The following is a 14,521-nucleotide window of genomic DNA, read 5'->3' on the forward strand; positions in this document are numbered from 1 at the left end:
CTTCTGGACATCAAGGGCTGCTGGTTATCTGGTGATGGTAACTTCCTTAAAGGCGTTCTCCTTCTTCTGCAAAACAAGCTCATAAATCCTTGTGACTCTTGAGTCACCCCTCAGGTTAAACAAGAAAACAGCAAATTGACAAGATTCACTTCTTTTCATAACAAGGTGCAAAGGTAATCATGTTGAATATTTACAGTAACCCGCAGGTACCCGGCTTCATATCGATTCCGTCTCCATCTTTTTTGTTTGTGTGTTTCCTGACAGTTTATTTGGTGAAGGAACAAGGTGGTTTCTCCTGTAGTTTTCCACAAAGACTGTGCCTTTGCCGAGGATCTGTCCACCATGTGGTTGAACGTGATTCTCTGTTCCCAGTCAATTGCCTTCTCTTTACAGTAAATTGATGTTGGAGGGACATCAGGGACAGTACTCTGTACTTCCTCCAGGAGGCGCACTACATCCAGCTGTCTCCCCAGTGGCCATGTGGCAGCCCTTGATGGTTACTATTGAGATCCATTCATTCATTAGGCTCACCAAGTGGTAATAATGTAATTCTATCTTTGCTTTTCTATCTTTCTTATTTGGACTACTTCTATACAAAAAACACCTCTCTTTCTCAACTAAGTGAATATCCTGAGGTCCAGGGCTTATGCGAATTTGAAAGGCAAAATAAATGGTTGAGTATCTTTTTTTTTTTTAAGCCAGTTGTCATAAAACACACCTGGTCCCCTCATCCTGTAAGCAGGAAGAGGGCTTCTCTATTCTTCTCCTGCTCCTGGAGGAAAGAAAAATGTTAAAAAACAAAATCCAACTGAGTAAGTTTCAAAGATCTTAGTGGCTTCATTCACAAATCATGAACCAGGCAGCATCCAGTCTAGCAGAGAGAAAGGAGCTCTGAAGAGCTGTCCAAGGCAAGAGATGTTTAGGCAGAAGGGAGCAGAAACAGGGAAGTTATGTTAGGCAAAAAGGCAGCTTGGTTATTGCAAGGTCACCTTCCTTTAGGGGATGGCAGGGGCCTATCAGACAGATGACCTGACTAGTGCTGAGCAGATTCCTGGTTGGGGGGTCTAGAATTCTATTTCTGGGAGAGCTGAAACTGTAACTGAATGAAATTTTGCTTTGGTGACAACGTGGGGCTTAGCGTAAGGAACTCTGGAGCCCATTGCCTTGCTTTTAACAGGAGAGAGCTGTCTCCACTCATCACCCACAGAAGAACCAGATCCATTCTCCTCCATTTCCCATGTGCTTCTCACCTGAGCTCTCACATCCTCTGTGTGCTTCCTCATCTAGGCTTCGACCACCACCAAATACAGCACAGCAGCGACAATGGACACAGCGAGAAGAGCCGCAGCAGGAGCAGCCGCACAGGAAGCCCTCTGACCTTGAGTGCCTGGAGGTCACCAAGAAATGGGCTTCAATTATACCCAGTGGGCCCTTCTTCACACGAGGATCCTACACCAACTCTGCCTCCAGCTCCCTGGACCCCGAGGGCTCCCCCAGCTCCTCACCAGAGACTGCAGGGACCGTGGTGTCCAGCCCGCAGTGTCCCACGTGGCAGGTGAACACCTGCTCCTCTCCAGGGAGGATCCAAGTGGCCACCCAGGTCTGGTAGGTCCCGTCACCACTGGGCAGGCTAACCCCAGGCCCAAAGGTGCCCTGGTGCGTGGGCTCCCCATCCCGAAGCCAGGTCAGGGTGGCACCCCGAGGATAGAAGCTAAAAGCCCAGCACCTCAGGAGGACCATGCCCAGCAGGTTCTTACTGCGGGTCACAGTCACTGACGGGGGATCTGGGGGGAGACAGAGCAGAGTTCAGTGGGGCCAAGACGCTCCCTCCTTCCACTGCAGGGAAACCAAGAGCAGGAACCAGCCAGCCCTTAGAAATGACCCGTGCACATTCACCCCCAGCCACCCCTCCAGGGGGTCTACAGCCCCAGTGGAGAGAGGACTGTGGGAGGACCACACGCTGCTCCAACAGCCCCAGGACCCTCCGAGGGAGTCCGGCCCTCGCCCACATGGAGAGCCTGAGAGGAGACGAGCTCCCTGCTCTCAGGGGCCGGCAGATCCACCTGAGGATGCTCAGCACACAGTTCTGAAGAATTTGTAGGTACTGATGGGACAGAGGAGCTGCTCTGCTCTACAGGGAGTGAGAATCTGGCCTCAGTGATGTACCTCCTTCCTCCCCAACAGAATCAGCTCCACATGCTCCAGGGGGGGATGGAGGGACTGTCCACAAAGATGGCCAGCTGGTCCTGCAGCCTGATTGTTTCCTTCTTGGCCTTAAATGCCTCTGGGGACCTCTGGTTGATTATAGGTTTTTTCATCCCCCGCCCACCCCTACACACACCAGTATCTACTCTTTCTTTTTATTTTCTGTCGCAAGACTTAGACAACGGGGAAATTTAAACTGGATTTTTCTAAAAGTGAAAGCAGAACAAAAGTGGGATGACCCTGGGAATATGATTCTGGGAAGTTTGCGTTTGAATATGCGACACTTACTCCAGAGCTGGAATATGCTGTTCTATCTTGGCTCCCAGCCAAGTTGGCCCCATCTTAGGGCCTTTACCAAGGAGTTCAAACCTAGATGTCTTCCCCCCTCAAAGTCAATATCCCAGAGAATGAGGGTCTTGGAGAGAAAAGGTTTCCCTCTCAGCGCCCACATTCGAGGGCCCTCCACTTCTCCAGCTGATGGACCAGCAATGGGTCCAGAGGAGACCCCTCACCCACCCACACGGGTGTGCCTCTCCGACAATTCAGTCAGAACTCAGCACCTAGCCTAAGGCCAATGCAGGACAGCCACTCAGAGAACAAGAGGAAAGTTCTCTTCCTTGTAGGAACCAGGGGCAGACCCAGTGGGTGGACCCTCCGGCCCAGGTCAGTACCTGTATTCTCCAGGAGGCCCCTCCAGGAGGCCAAATATCTCCAGAGTTGGGCAGGACAAGTCACACGCAGGAAATCCTTAACCAGATCAGCCCTGGGGCCTTGGGTCTCCCAGAGCTTCTTGATGTGCTGGGCTGAGGGCATGGCCAACGTCCAAGTGAGGGTCTGTGAGTCGAAGGTGAGGAAGTCCTGCCCGTTGTAGCCCAAGCGCCAGAAGCCTCTAGTGCTGAGGTCTCCTTGCAGCTCACAGCCCAGTGTGGCCTGGAGGGAGTGAAGGCCTGGCCCACCCCAGGCAGTGACCCGTCACCTCACTGTCCCAGAACCTCTACACCCAACAGTACTCCCGCCCAGAGGGTATGTCATCTCCTCCACCCAAATGTGAGGAACCTGGTGCAGTCTCAGTGGGGCCTCACCTCTCTGTGCAATTCCAGCCTTGCTGTGCCCTCCCCTCCCCCAGATGCAGGATAAACAGGGCAGGAACCAGACTCGGACCCACGTGCCCCTGGCCCTGCCCACACTCACCTGAGCCCTGGCCCTGCTGGCCCGTGATCTCTGTCAGCGTCTGCCTGAGTTGTTGCTCCTTCTCCTTCAGGTCCTTGGTCTCTCTCTCCCAGGTCTCAGCTCCCAAGTCCGTTTCGATCCCTAGACCCCGGGGCTCTGCCTTGTGGCTCTCGCCATCATAGCGCAAGAAAAGCTCATCATCAAAGTACCCCAGGGCCAGGAACTGGGGCTTCCCCGGCCTGTCCAGGGACAGGGCCATGAGGTTGTAGCGGAGAGTGTGGGTTCCTGAGGGAGGAGGACACGTGGGTGATTCACATGGCCAAGTTCCATGTTTCTAACACTGTCTCTGTCTTGAGTTACTTGAATCAGGCTATTGTGTCCTGACCCATCCCAGAGGGGAGTGCGAGGAACCAAGCAGAGTGTTTTGTGGTGGACAGGATGAGAGGAATAGATGGTATGGAAAAAGATTAGGGTGGAAAGAGATTAGAGAGGGGTTAAGACGTGGAAGAGAAAGCAGGAATATATTTGGGCAGAGAGAGAAGCAGAAATGACTAGATCACAGCTGCACAGGGCAGGAGACTGGGAGCCTCCGACAGGCAGAACGGAAATCTCCCACGGTCTTCTACACCCAGAAGAGAAGAACTGCCAGGCTCTCAGCTGAAACCTGTGAAGGCCACAGCACAGATTACGGAATCCTACTAGAACTGTGACCCTGTGCTGACCCAGGTCGGTCCTGACTGAATTGAGGTGATAAGCCCCTTGTATCTGCTGAAGTGAGGGAAAGAATAAACCTTTCCTGGGCGGCAAATAACATCAACTGAAGACAAGACGGGTGTAATGTAGGTAATGGCCAGGATTCAACCTGAATTTGTTGACCTCTAAAGAGTCAGGAATACAAGACTGGTAATCAAGAAATGGAGAAGATCCCAGAGAATTGGAGCCGACCTGCAACGATCCCAATGTTGGCATTAGCAGAAAAAAATTTAATATTAACATGTTTAAGAAAATGGACAAAATATTTGGAAGTAAAGAGTATTTCACCAGAGAACTGAAATATATAAAAATAAAATGGGAATTCTAGAAATGAAATACACAATATCTGAAGTTGTGAACTCATTGGATGGGATCTGCAGCAGATTAGACAGAGAAAAACAGGATTAGTGAGCTGGACCACGGGAAAATGGAATACACAAAAACAGAAGCAAAGAGAAATATGAGTGGAGAAAAGGGGAAAGCTAAGCATAAGTGACATGTGCGACCCTCTCATCTGTATCACTTGGAGTTTCAGGAGAGAAGAGAGAAAATGCAACACTGGCATTATTCGAAGAATTAATAGCCAAGAATTGTCCAGAACAGATGAAAGGTAAACACCAGGTTTAGGAAGCTCTCAGCTTTAAGCAGGATAAACAGAAACAAAGCCACCTGAGAACATCATGGCCAAGATATTGAACAGTCGAGACAGAGAGAAACATTGAAAATAAAAACACCAGAGAAAATAAGACATATTACTTTTAGGGAGCATTTTATAAGACCATCAGAGCTGCCTTCTGAACAGAAATGATGGAAAGCAGAACACAATGAAACAACATCTTCCAAGTGCTGAAATAAAATCATTACCAACTTACAAATCCATACCAGGAAAAATACTATATTGGAAGGAAGTCAAAATAAAGATAGTTTAAGAAAAAAAAAATGTGCACAGTCACTGATATCAGGTCTGCACTAAAGGAAAAGCCATTGGGAGCTCCTCAGGCAGAGGAGATGTTATCCCAGAACGAAAGAAGCAAACGCAGGCAGGAAGCCCAAAGACCAACTCTGTGAGTAGATCCAAGAAATACTGAAGGAACAGAAGCATCATTTTCATATTCTGTGGAATTTAAAGTATATGTACAACTAAAGTTTATGACAACAATAATGTGAGAGTTTGGGGGGCTGTGAAATGGAGTTTAAAGGTCTAGCAATATCTGGGAATTGTTAAAAGTCATAATTTGTATTGGACCACAATACTAATACATATTATAATCTCTAAAATGACCACTGTGAGAAGAGTAAGAGATGTACAATTAACAAATTAATAGAAGAAAAAAATGGAGTATTGAGAAAGCTAGACATCCAAAAGAAGGAAAGAAAAGGAGAAAAAAGGAACCAATAGATTGGTGGAAGAGAAGATATAGAGCGAGATGGTAGATATAAACCCAAACATAACAGTAATTACATTAACGTGAATGGACTAAAAACTCCAGGTGAAAGAATAAGGTTATCAGATACGCTTAAAGGAAAAAATCACAAAATCAACTTATGTTGCTTATAAGAGTCACACAAAGACATCAGAAGACTGAAATAGAAAGGATGGAAAAATGCTATAAATGTAAGCTCTACCCAGAAGAAGGCTGGCATCGCTGCACTAACATCAGAGCAGGATTTAAGAAAAAGGACTGTTAGAGTAAAGAGAGGCCCATGCAACGGGAGATTTCACCATCATAAATCTGCACGTTTCCAATAACAAAGCTTTAGAATACATAAAGCAAAATTAGCTAAACTAAAAGGAGAGACAGATCCAAAACACTTCTAGGGATGTTAACACCTATCTCACAATAAGCAGAGTACAAGCAGACATAAAATCCGTAGGTACCCAGTCTGAACCACAGAATCAACCTGACATAGTTGACGCATGTGGAACGTTCCATGTGCACATGGAATGTTTGCCACAATCAGCCACACATAGAGACATGAAGAGTGGTTCAACAAGTGTCAGAGGATTGAAACCATTCAGAATATGTTGTCTGACCACTGTGGCAATAAGCTAGAAACCAATTTAAAACAAAAGATATTTAGGGCTGGCCCCGTGGCTTAGTGGTTAAGTGCCCTCGCTCCGCTACTGGCAGCCCGGGTTCGGATCCCAGGTGCGCACCGCTTCTCTGGCCATGCTGAGGGGGCGTCCCACATACAGCAACTAGAAGGATGTGCAGCTATGACGTACAACTATCTACTGGGGCTTTGGGGGAAAAAAAAGAAAAGGCGGAGGATTGGCAATAGATGTTAGCTCAGAGCCGATCTTCCTCAGCAAAAAGAGGAGGATTAGCACGGATGTTAGTTCAGGGCTGATCTTCCTCACACGCACACAAAAGAGATATTTAGAAAACCCCCAATTGATTGGAAATTAAACAGCACACTTGATATATATAGTCCATGGATCAAAGAAGAAATTGTAAGGGAAATTACAAAATAGTTTGAAGTGAAAGAGAATGAAAACAATCCATATCGCACCTTGGGAGTGCAGCTGAAGTAGTGACTGCAGAGCAAGTAACAGCCTTAAATGCAGATATTAGAAAAAAAGACACTAAATAGTGAACCCTCTCAGCTTCAATCTCAAGACATTAGAAAAAAACATAAAATACATAACAAAAGTCAAAATATACAATAAAGATAAAAGGAGAAATGAGTGAAATAGAAAATTGCATACAATAACAATGGACAAATTTCTCAAAAAAAGTCATCTTATCAAAGCTGATATAAGAAGAAAAAGTCAATAGTCCCTTAACTATTAAGAAAATAAGGCCATGATTAAATATTTCCCAGCAAGAAAACTCCAAGCCCAGATGGCTTCATTCGTTAATTCTAACAAACGTTTAAGATTAAAACAATAGTTTTATACAGACTGTAGTGGAAGATGGAACACGAGAGAGCACCCCAGATATGTTTCATAAGGCCAGCACAAATCTGATGCCCCCCAAGACCCTCACCTGCCTCCCTCCTGGTTCACTTCCCCAGACCTTTACCACCCCTATACTGCAGCCCCTCAGATACCCAACCCCTTGTGTGGACCCCAGATACTCACCACCCCCACCGCTGCTCCCAAATACCAGCTTCCCTGCTGATCTCCTTCCCTCTTCACGTGTATCACACATACACTCTCCATCGCCCTCTGTGGCCGCCCACATGCTCCTTGCTACTTCCCTCACTCACTGCTAGTTTCACCGCAGCCCCCCTCCCACACTTCTGGCCCCCACACTGCCTCCTCCAGACCATCACCTTCCTCCCTGCCTTCCCCGGAGACCCTCACTGTCCCCAACCACGGGCCCCACGTACTCATGGGATCCCTGGGGACACCCCATCCACACATCGCCGCCCCCACGGAGTGACCCGGACACTCACCGCCCGCCTCTCCACGTGTCTCCAGCGAACATTTATCGTCCTCCCTTCCCGCGCCTCCCAGGCCCCCAGAAACTCACTTGTCCACTGCGGACCCTCCATCCCAGGACACATGGCGCCCACGCCACCACCCTGCGGACCCGCCAGACCCTCCCCACATCCCCCTCTCCCCGACACTGCGCCCCTCAAACGCTCCTGCCCCCTTTGGTAGAGCCCCTGCAAGCGCGCCCTCTACAAGTCCTAATGTCCCCTCTCCTCCCGCCAGCCTCACACAAAGCAGGGTCCCCCATCCGCAGCCCAGCCTCCCCCATTCCCCCATGGCCGCCTAAGCGCTCACCAGTGCAGGCCCCCCGGGGTTCCTCCAGTAGCAGGAACATGAGCAGCAGGTGGTTCAGTGGTCTGGGGACCCCCGGAGACCCTATCCCCATTCCTGTCCAGAGGTCTTGATACCAAACCAAGTGGGTTGCTTCCTGGTGAGTTAAATAAGACTCTACACCAGTGGAAGTCGTCTCACAAAGTAAAGTGTATTTTCAGCAAATAGAGGGCCATGAGGAATCATTTCCAAAGGAAGCAGGAACTTTTATTTCAGTTGGGGAATGAATATTCAAAAGGGAGAGGCGGGTATTTGCTTGCGCAGGCTCAGTTGGAAAACGTGCTTCTGCAGACACTGCAGGTCACCCTAATGAGGCTTAATCTCCTCCTGAAGGGATGTTCATATGAAAATTAAGGCAGGTCATGGGCGGAGCTCTTGTAGGGAGGCTTGATTAGCTTCACGGTGGCAGCTGGTTGTGTCTCCTTAACATAAAAACAGTTAAAGGCTTCCAAACCCACCCTCAAGTCCCTTGGGGCACTGGTCAGTCACAGTCTGGGTGGACAATTTGAAAGCCTGTGGTTTCCAACCTCCCCTTTCATTTTCCTTCCTGTAGCCTAAGGCCCAGCCCACCTTACTCTGTGTCTATGGTGAGCCCCATAGCCTCCCAAGGACCCAAACTCACCGTCAGCTTTGCCCAGGACCCCAAGTATGTGCCGCAGGGTCCCAGATTCCCTCTGGCTGAGGCGGGGAAGGGCTGAAGTCAGTCTGGTCCTGGGTGTTCAGGGTCTCTGTGCCCCCCACCCACGGACAGGCCAGTCTGAGTCCCTGCACTGTGTCTGTCCAGCTGTGGCTGCCCCTGCTGAGGAGAGACCCCGTCCCACAACAGGGGGGGGTCTGCTGTGTGTGGAGCTCAGAAGCCCCTTCCCCACAAGCTGAGTTATGGAACTTGAGTCTCCCTACCCCTCCATCCCTCCCCTCAGACTAAGCCCCTCCTCCTCTCCTTTCTTCCCTAGGTAAAGGAAGTGGGAGGGTCTCAGCCCCCTAGGGAGGTCACCAATCAGGGCTGAGGCTTTTCCTCCAGGGAAGTGAGCCTGGCAGGCAGGCTGTGAGCAGAGGAGGAACTTGCAGTCTCGCCCAGGAGAAGATCCTACTGCTGTGGGGAAGGGTCTCACCATCACCAGGTCCAGCTGGGGGGCCCAGGGAAAGGGTCTTTGGGACAAGATCTGTCCAGTGGAGAACACAGGCCACCCCAGACACTGATGACCTAGAGTGAGCAGGGATGGGTGGGATACACAGGCGGTCAGGTGTGTGTAGCTGGAGGAGGGGACTTGTGAGGTGAGATTTTAAGAAAGGGCGAGAACTGTGACTATTTCAGAGAGGCTGAGCGCTCGGAGGGCCGAAGGCGGGCAGGGAGAGGAGGCGGCAGGGGTGGTCACCTTGTGTGCCTCCCCAAGGACTGTGGATTTTATCCTCAGTGCACTGGGAGCCCCAGATGGGTCATAAGCAGGAGATGGAAGTGGTTGGATTTGTGGAACGTCCCCGTGTCTGTCTGCTGTGAGTAGGGTAGACAGGAGGGTGGAGACAGGAGACAGGGGACCAGGCAGGAGGCTGCTGTAGCAGAAAGAATTGTGCAATGGCCAGAGTCCTAAATGTCTAAGTTCCCTCAATGGGGAGTGGGCACAGCACAAGCCCCGCCCAGCACCATCTCTCTCCCTGCTCTTTTAGCCTCCTGTCCCTACAGCTGCAGGTAGAGCAGTGGTTTCCAAACTTCTAATAGGTTGTAAAAAAAAAAAAGTTGAGTAGGCATACCGTTATGTTTTTAAAATTTGAAAGGAAAAAAAGATTAGAAAATAAAAGAGTGTGGACTACAGAGAACCTGATCGATTGTTGTTCAAAGAAACCTTCTTTTAGACTGTGTGCGAGCCACAGAATGCTGTGCTATCACTTCTTCTTGGGGAGTGGAGGCCAAACAGTTAGTAAGCAGAGGGATGGAGACGGCTCCAGCCACGGGCTCACTTCCTCCTTTCCCAAGAGCCGCTGCCTTAAACTACCCAGCATGTCATCCAGGAAGGGGTCCAGCTGTCATTTCCTGGGTTCCACGTGTTTCCTGGGGAGGCTGCAGGCGGGCTCAGCACCCAGCCTGGTTGTCTCTGCCCTGAAGAGGGTGAGGTGGAGCCTGGAGCCAGGGTGAGAGAGAGGAGCGCACTGCCCAGGGCAGGGTTGGGGTTGGCATCTCTGGGGAAGTAGGAGCTCAGCTGGAGCCTGGAGCCTGGTCTCAGGGTGGCTGAGTCAGGCTCTGAGGCAGGAATGTGGAGGGAGACAGGACAGGGCAGGGGCTCAGAGGCTGTGCTGCAGGGCAGTGGCTGGTCCTGAGATGTGTGGACACTGAGAGCCACTACTCAACAGCATTAAGGCTTTGGGGTCAGACAGATCCTTTTGGGTTTGCATCCTGCTTCTGCCTCTTCTCAAGATGTCGCAAAAGCCTTTGCACACAGTCCCGCCTAATCCCCCCACCAGCTCTCTCAGAGACCCCCACCCTGTTGTGTCCACCGTGGGACCTCACTGTCTGGGGACAGCTCTGTCTTCTGTGTGAGAGCCTGGATCATGAGGCAGGACCTGGCCTGTGCTGGTTGAAGCCGTCATTAGGTGTTAGGACTCTGCTTCTCCTTATGGCTAAAGAAGGTTCTGGCTCTCTTGGCAGTAAGTGTAAGATTCCCAACAGCGATTTATTTTATTCACTCATGCTGTTCCCTGGATCCAAGCAGGACACTGACCCGAGGTCCTCCTGCGGGTCAGTGACACAGGCTGGAGCAGAGCCCAGGACTCCTGAATCCAGTCCACGGGCCTCCAACCCCCTGCCCAGGCCCTCCAGGAAGGACAGCAGGCTCTGCTCTCAGACTCCCCTGGACAAGACCCGGGTCAACGTTCCAACGGCTCCTGGTCAGGGCTGGCAGAGCTGGGCTCCTGGATGTGAAACCCTGGAGGACACTGGCATTTCCTGCTCTTGCCAGATTCCCCACTGGCTTCTCCTTTTCCCCAGGAAAAAATTGGCTGAATATCCCTCCTGTCAGCATCTGGGTGTTATTCATATCTGGCCTCAGGGAGCCCCTCCCAGGGAACAGGCAGGAATTTGGTGGAACTCCCCACTTTTAGGAAGAATGTCAGGTATGTGGGGTGTCCCTGAGGAGGAGGGCTGTGCCGCCCCAGTGCCACAGTGGGGTGGGCTCTTTGCTCCACCTGTGGACTTCAGGCCTGCAGGCTGGTCCCTGCTCCATGCAACAGGCCAGTGCACGCCAACCGCTGATGGTCAGGCCAAATCCCTTCCTGCTTCAAATGCTCTGCAGCAGCAGCAACAGCAAGAACTTCAGAAAAAAAAGCACTCCAACTACTATAAGTAATAGGTGCTTTCGTACAGGCACTGGGGTCTGTCCAACTCGGTGGCAGGGCTGCATTGCAGAATCCACGCCAGGACCCCAGAAACGACCCGCATCACCACCTCTGGACTGTGAACTGACGTGGCTGCGGGGCCGCCAACAGAAACCATTCAAGAGGATCCCCGTCCCATGAAAGGGGCTCCCAGCCACGAACTCAGCAGCGCCCCGAGTATCAGCGCCGCGGTAGTGGCCGCAGCCACTGAATACTGACACCAATAAGGTGACAGCAGTAGAAACAGCGGCCCACGCCGCCGCAGCTGTGCGCACGCGCGAGTTCTGCTGGAGGCGCCTGCGCACTGCAGAGTTTGCGCCTCACTCGTCTTTGCGTTGTCTCCTACTGCCCTCTAGCGTTGACTGCTGGGATGTCTGCCCCAAACCGGGGAGGATGGTGGGAAACGTTTTGAGACAAGGTGTAAAAGTGACACAGTGCTATAATGGGTGCACTACAAATGCGCCTTTGACACCATGATTAAATGATATTATAAATTCTATAATATTATTGTCACACGGCCACTGGGTAGAGCCCTAGTCTACTCCAGAGTCACTGTGTACAGTCTACACAACATGACTCCTCACAGGAGGAACAAAATGTGGGCTCGATCTGACCAACGATGGTTTGGACCCTTAAGCTTTCATCTGAACCGAGGGGCTGCCACTCGCCTCCTCTTTCAGAAACATAAACTTGGGAAAACTGTAAAGGTGGGGCAAGGAAGGGAAGCAGTGGCCCTTGGACCCTTCCTTCACCCCCCAATAGACTTCATCTAATCACCGAGGGCACGAGTCTGCCAACACGTGCTCACTCTCACATGCGTGATTGCTAAACGGTTAGAGGCCTTCCCCTGCCGAAATGCCTCAGCAACCTCAGTTGCCAAGGATTTCCTAGAACAAATCTTCCCACGTGGGGAATCCCCCCTACCATTTCTAGTGAGGGAGGATCACATTTCAGTGTTAAATTACACAGGAAATCAAAAGGGCAACACGCCTTAGTCAAAGACTTCACTGCCCTCGCCATCCTCAACCATCAGGCACTGTGGAAAGAGCCAACGGGATCCTCCAGTCCAAGATGGCTACACTGTCTGAAGAACCGGACTTCCCATGGCCACAGGTGTTGCTCATCACTCTTATGACTCTGAGACCCTCTCCCCTATCTACTCATAGACTGTCTCCATTTGAAATCACTACAGGAGGACTTATGAGAATGCCCCACTCATCCTGGCTAACAGAGAATTCCAATTTCACCCAGTCTGACATCCTCAGATACTGTCAGCGATTAATTAAACTCACACAGTCCTATAATCAAAAAGTCCACCGCCTTTCCCTCCAGCTCCCCGATCAGCCTTTACAGAATTAGCAAGTAGGGGATGAGGTATTTTGGAATCATCATCATTGGAAAAGTAACCTTGAACCTCAATGGAAAGTACCTTTTACTGTTTTGCTCATTGCTAACACTGATGTCAAATTACAGGGTATTCAACCCTGGGTCCATGTCTCACAGCTAAAAAAATAAAAACACTATTCAGACTGGAAGAACACTCCAACCAGGGAACTCAAACTGAGGTCCTATCGAGACCCTTCAGAAGCAGAAAGATCTCAAATAAACCAGCTAACTTTAGCTTGTTCCCACACCTCAAGGAACCAGAAAAAGAGGATGAAACTAAGCCCAACATCAGCAGAAGGAAGAAAATAATAAAGAGCTGAGCAGAAATAAATGAAATAGAGACCAGAAAACAATAGAAAAGCTCAAAGAAACTAATGCCTGTTTTTCTTAAAATATAAACAACTTTGACAAATCTTTAGCTAGACTAACTTCAAAAAAACGAGAGAAGACTCATAAATGAAATCAGAAATGAAAGAGGAGACATTAAAACTGATACCACAGAAATACAGAGGACCATAAGAGACTACCATGAACAATTATACACCAACAAATTGGATATCCTAGAAGAAATGGATAAATTTCTAGAAACATACAACCTACCGAGACTGAATCAGGAAGAAATAGAAATACTGACCAGACAAATAACAAGTGAGGAGATTGAATCAGTAATCAAAAGCCTCCCAACAAAGAAAAGCCCAGGACCAGATAGTTTCACTGGTGAATTCTACCAAACATGTAAGAAGAATTAATGCTAACCCTTCTCTAACTCTTCCAGAAAATTGAAGAGGAGGGAACATTCCCAAACTCATTTTACGAGGCCAGCATTACCCTGAGAGGAAAGCCACATGAGGACACTACAAGAAAAGAAAACTACAGGCCAATGTCTCTGACGAATGTTGATGAAAAAATTCTCCACGAAATGCCTGCAAACTGAATTCACAGCACATTTGAAGTGTCATACTCCATAATCAAGTGGGATTTATCACTAGGATGCAAGAATGGTTCAAATCCAGCCACACCTGAATTAAGTCCCCTCTGGGGAGAGAAATTCTGGGGAGGAACGGCTTGAAGTGGGACCCACATCCACCTCCCCAGCCCTGCACTGAGCCTCCCTCCCTGGGTTTGTCCTTCCCTGGTCCTGCCCAACTGTGTCTGGGTGCAAGGCTCTGTGGAGTCGGCACATAGTTCACTTTCAAAATTATGAGAGCAGTGAAGACTGTTTTCTCCCCACTTAATTTTATTTCAAAACCAATTTTATGTCAAATTTGGAAAGGAAAGTAAGGTGTCTCCGGGATTCCTTAAATTGGGTCTTTCTGACAAGCCTCAGAAAAATGAGCCTCTTCCTCTTCCGTGTTCTGTTCTAGCCCACTGGAAATGCTGGAGGTGCGGGGATGGTGCAAACTGAGCAACCCAAACTGAAATGGTCCTTGCTTGAGAGCTCAACTATCCCCAGTGTTCTTCGGTACCCCCTCCCCCAATGCCGACTCCAGGAGGGCCCTGGATAGTCACCCCCTTCTTCTGAGGGAAAGTCAGAGCCTCAAGGCTTGTCCTCTGACATTTCTTCTCCCCTTTATGGTACTAAATCCAAAAACCATGATTTTCCAGAATCCCTTAAGCCTTATGCCTTTCTGGTCTCCTCAAAGTCAAACCTCCTTTGGAGACAAATAATTCCTGCGTCATGAGAGTCCCAAACCCTCCCCTCCACCCCCAAACACCACTATGTATTGGCTAGTGGGGCCAAGTGGTCTTGAGAGGGAGCAGGAAACTCTGAACTCTGACTTGTTTGGGATCTGGTGTTGTAGAAATGGGGAGAGGCTTGTTGCAAGGCTGCTTGGACTGCAGGAGAGGGTGTGGGGAATCAGCAGGGAG

At 49.7% G+C, this 14,521-nt stretch overlaps 1 protein-coding gene across 2 annotated transcripts; it reads right to left on the reverse strand.

Annotated features, from left to right (window-relative positions):
- Window positions 1–1,430: 1,430 nt before the first annotated feature.
- LOC131397031 (MHC class I-like protein MILL1) lies at window positions 1,431–8,692 on the reverse strand. 2 transcript variants are annotated; one of them, XM_058529651.1, is made up of 4 exons: window positions 8,523–8,692; window positions 3,397–3,660; window positions 2,877–3,152; window positions 1,431–1,784 (listed from the first exon to the last, which is right to left on the reverse strand). In XM_058529651.1, exons 2-4 carry the CDS (start codon window positions 3,632–3,634, stop codon window positions 1,450–1,452), a joined length of 849 nt encoding a protein of 282 aa, XP_058385634.1. In that variant the 5' UTR covers window positions 3,635–3,660; window positions 8,523–8,692; the 3' UTR covers window positions 1,431–1,449. The 2 variants fall into 2 exon arrangements, with proteins under 2 accessions (XP_058385634.1, XP_058385633.1); XM_058529650.1 differs by lacking the exon at window positions 8,523–8,692 and adding an exon at window positions 7,865–8,006.
- Between the last annotated feature and the right edge of the window lie 5,829 nt (window positions 8,693–14,521).

This window comes from Diceros bicornis, chromosome 34, assembly GCF_020826845.1.
Source record: "Diceros bicornis minor isolate mBicDic1 chromosome 34, mDicBic1.mat.cur, whole genome shotgun sequence".
Classification (NCBI taxonomy): Eukaryota; Metazoa; Chordata; class Mammalia; order Perissodactyla; family Rhinocerotidae; genus Diceros; species Diceros bicornis.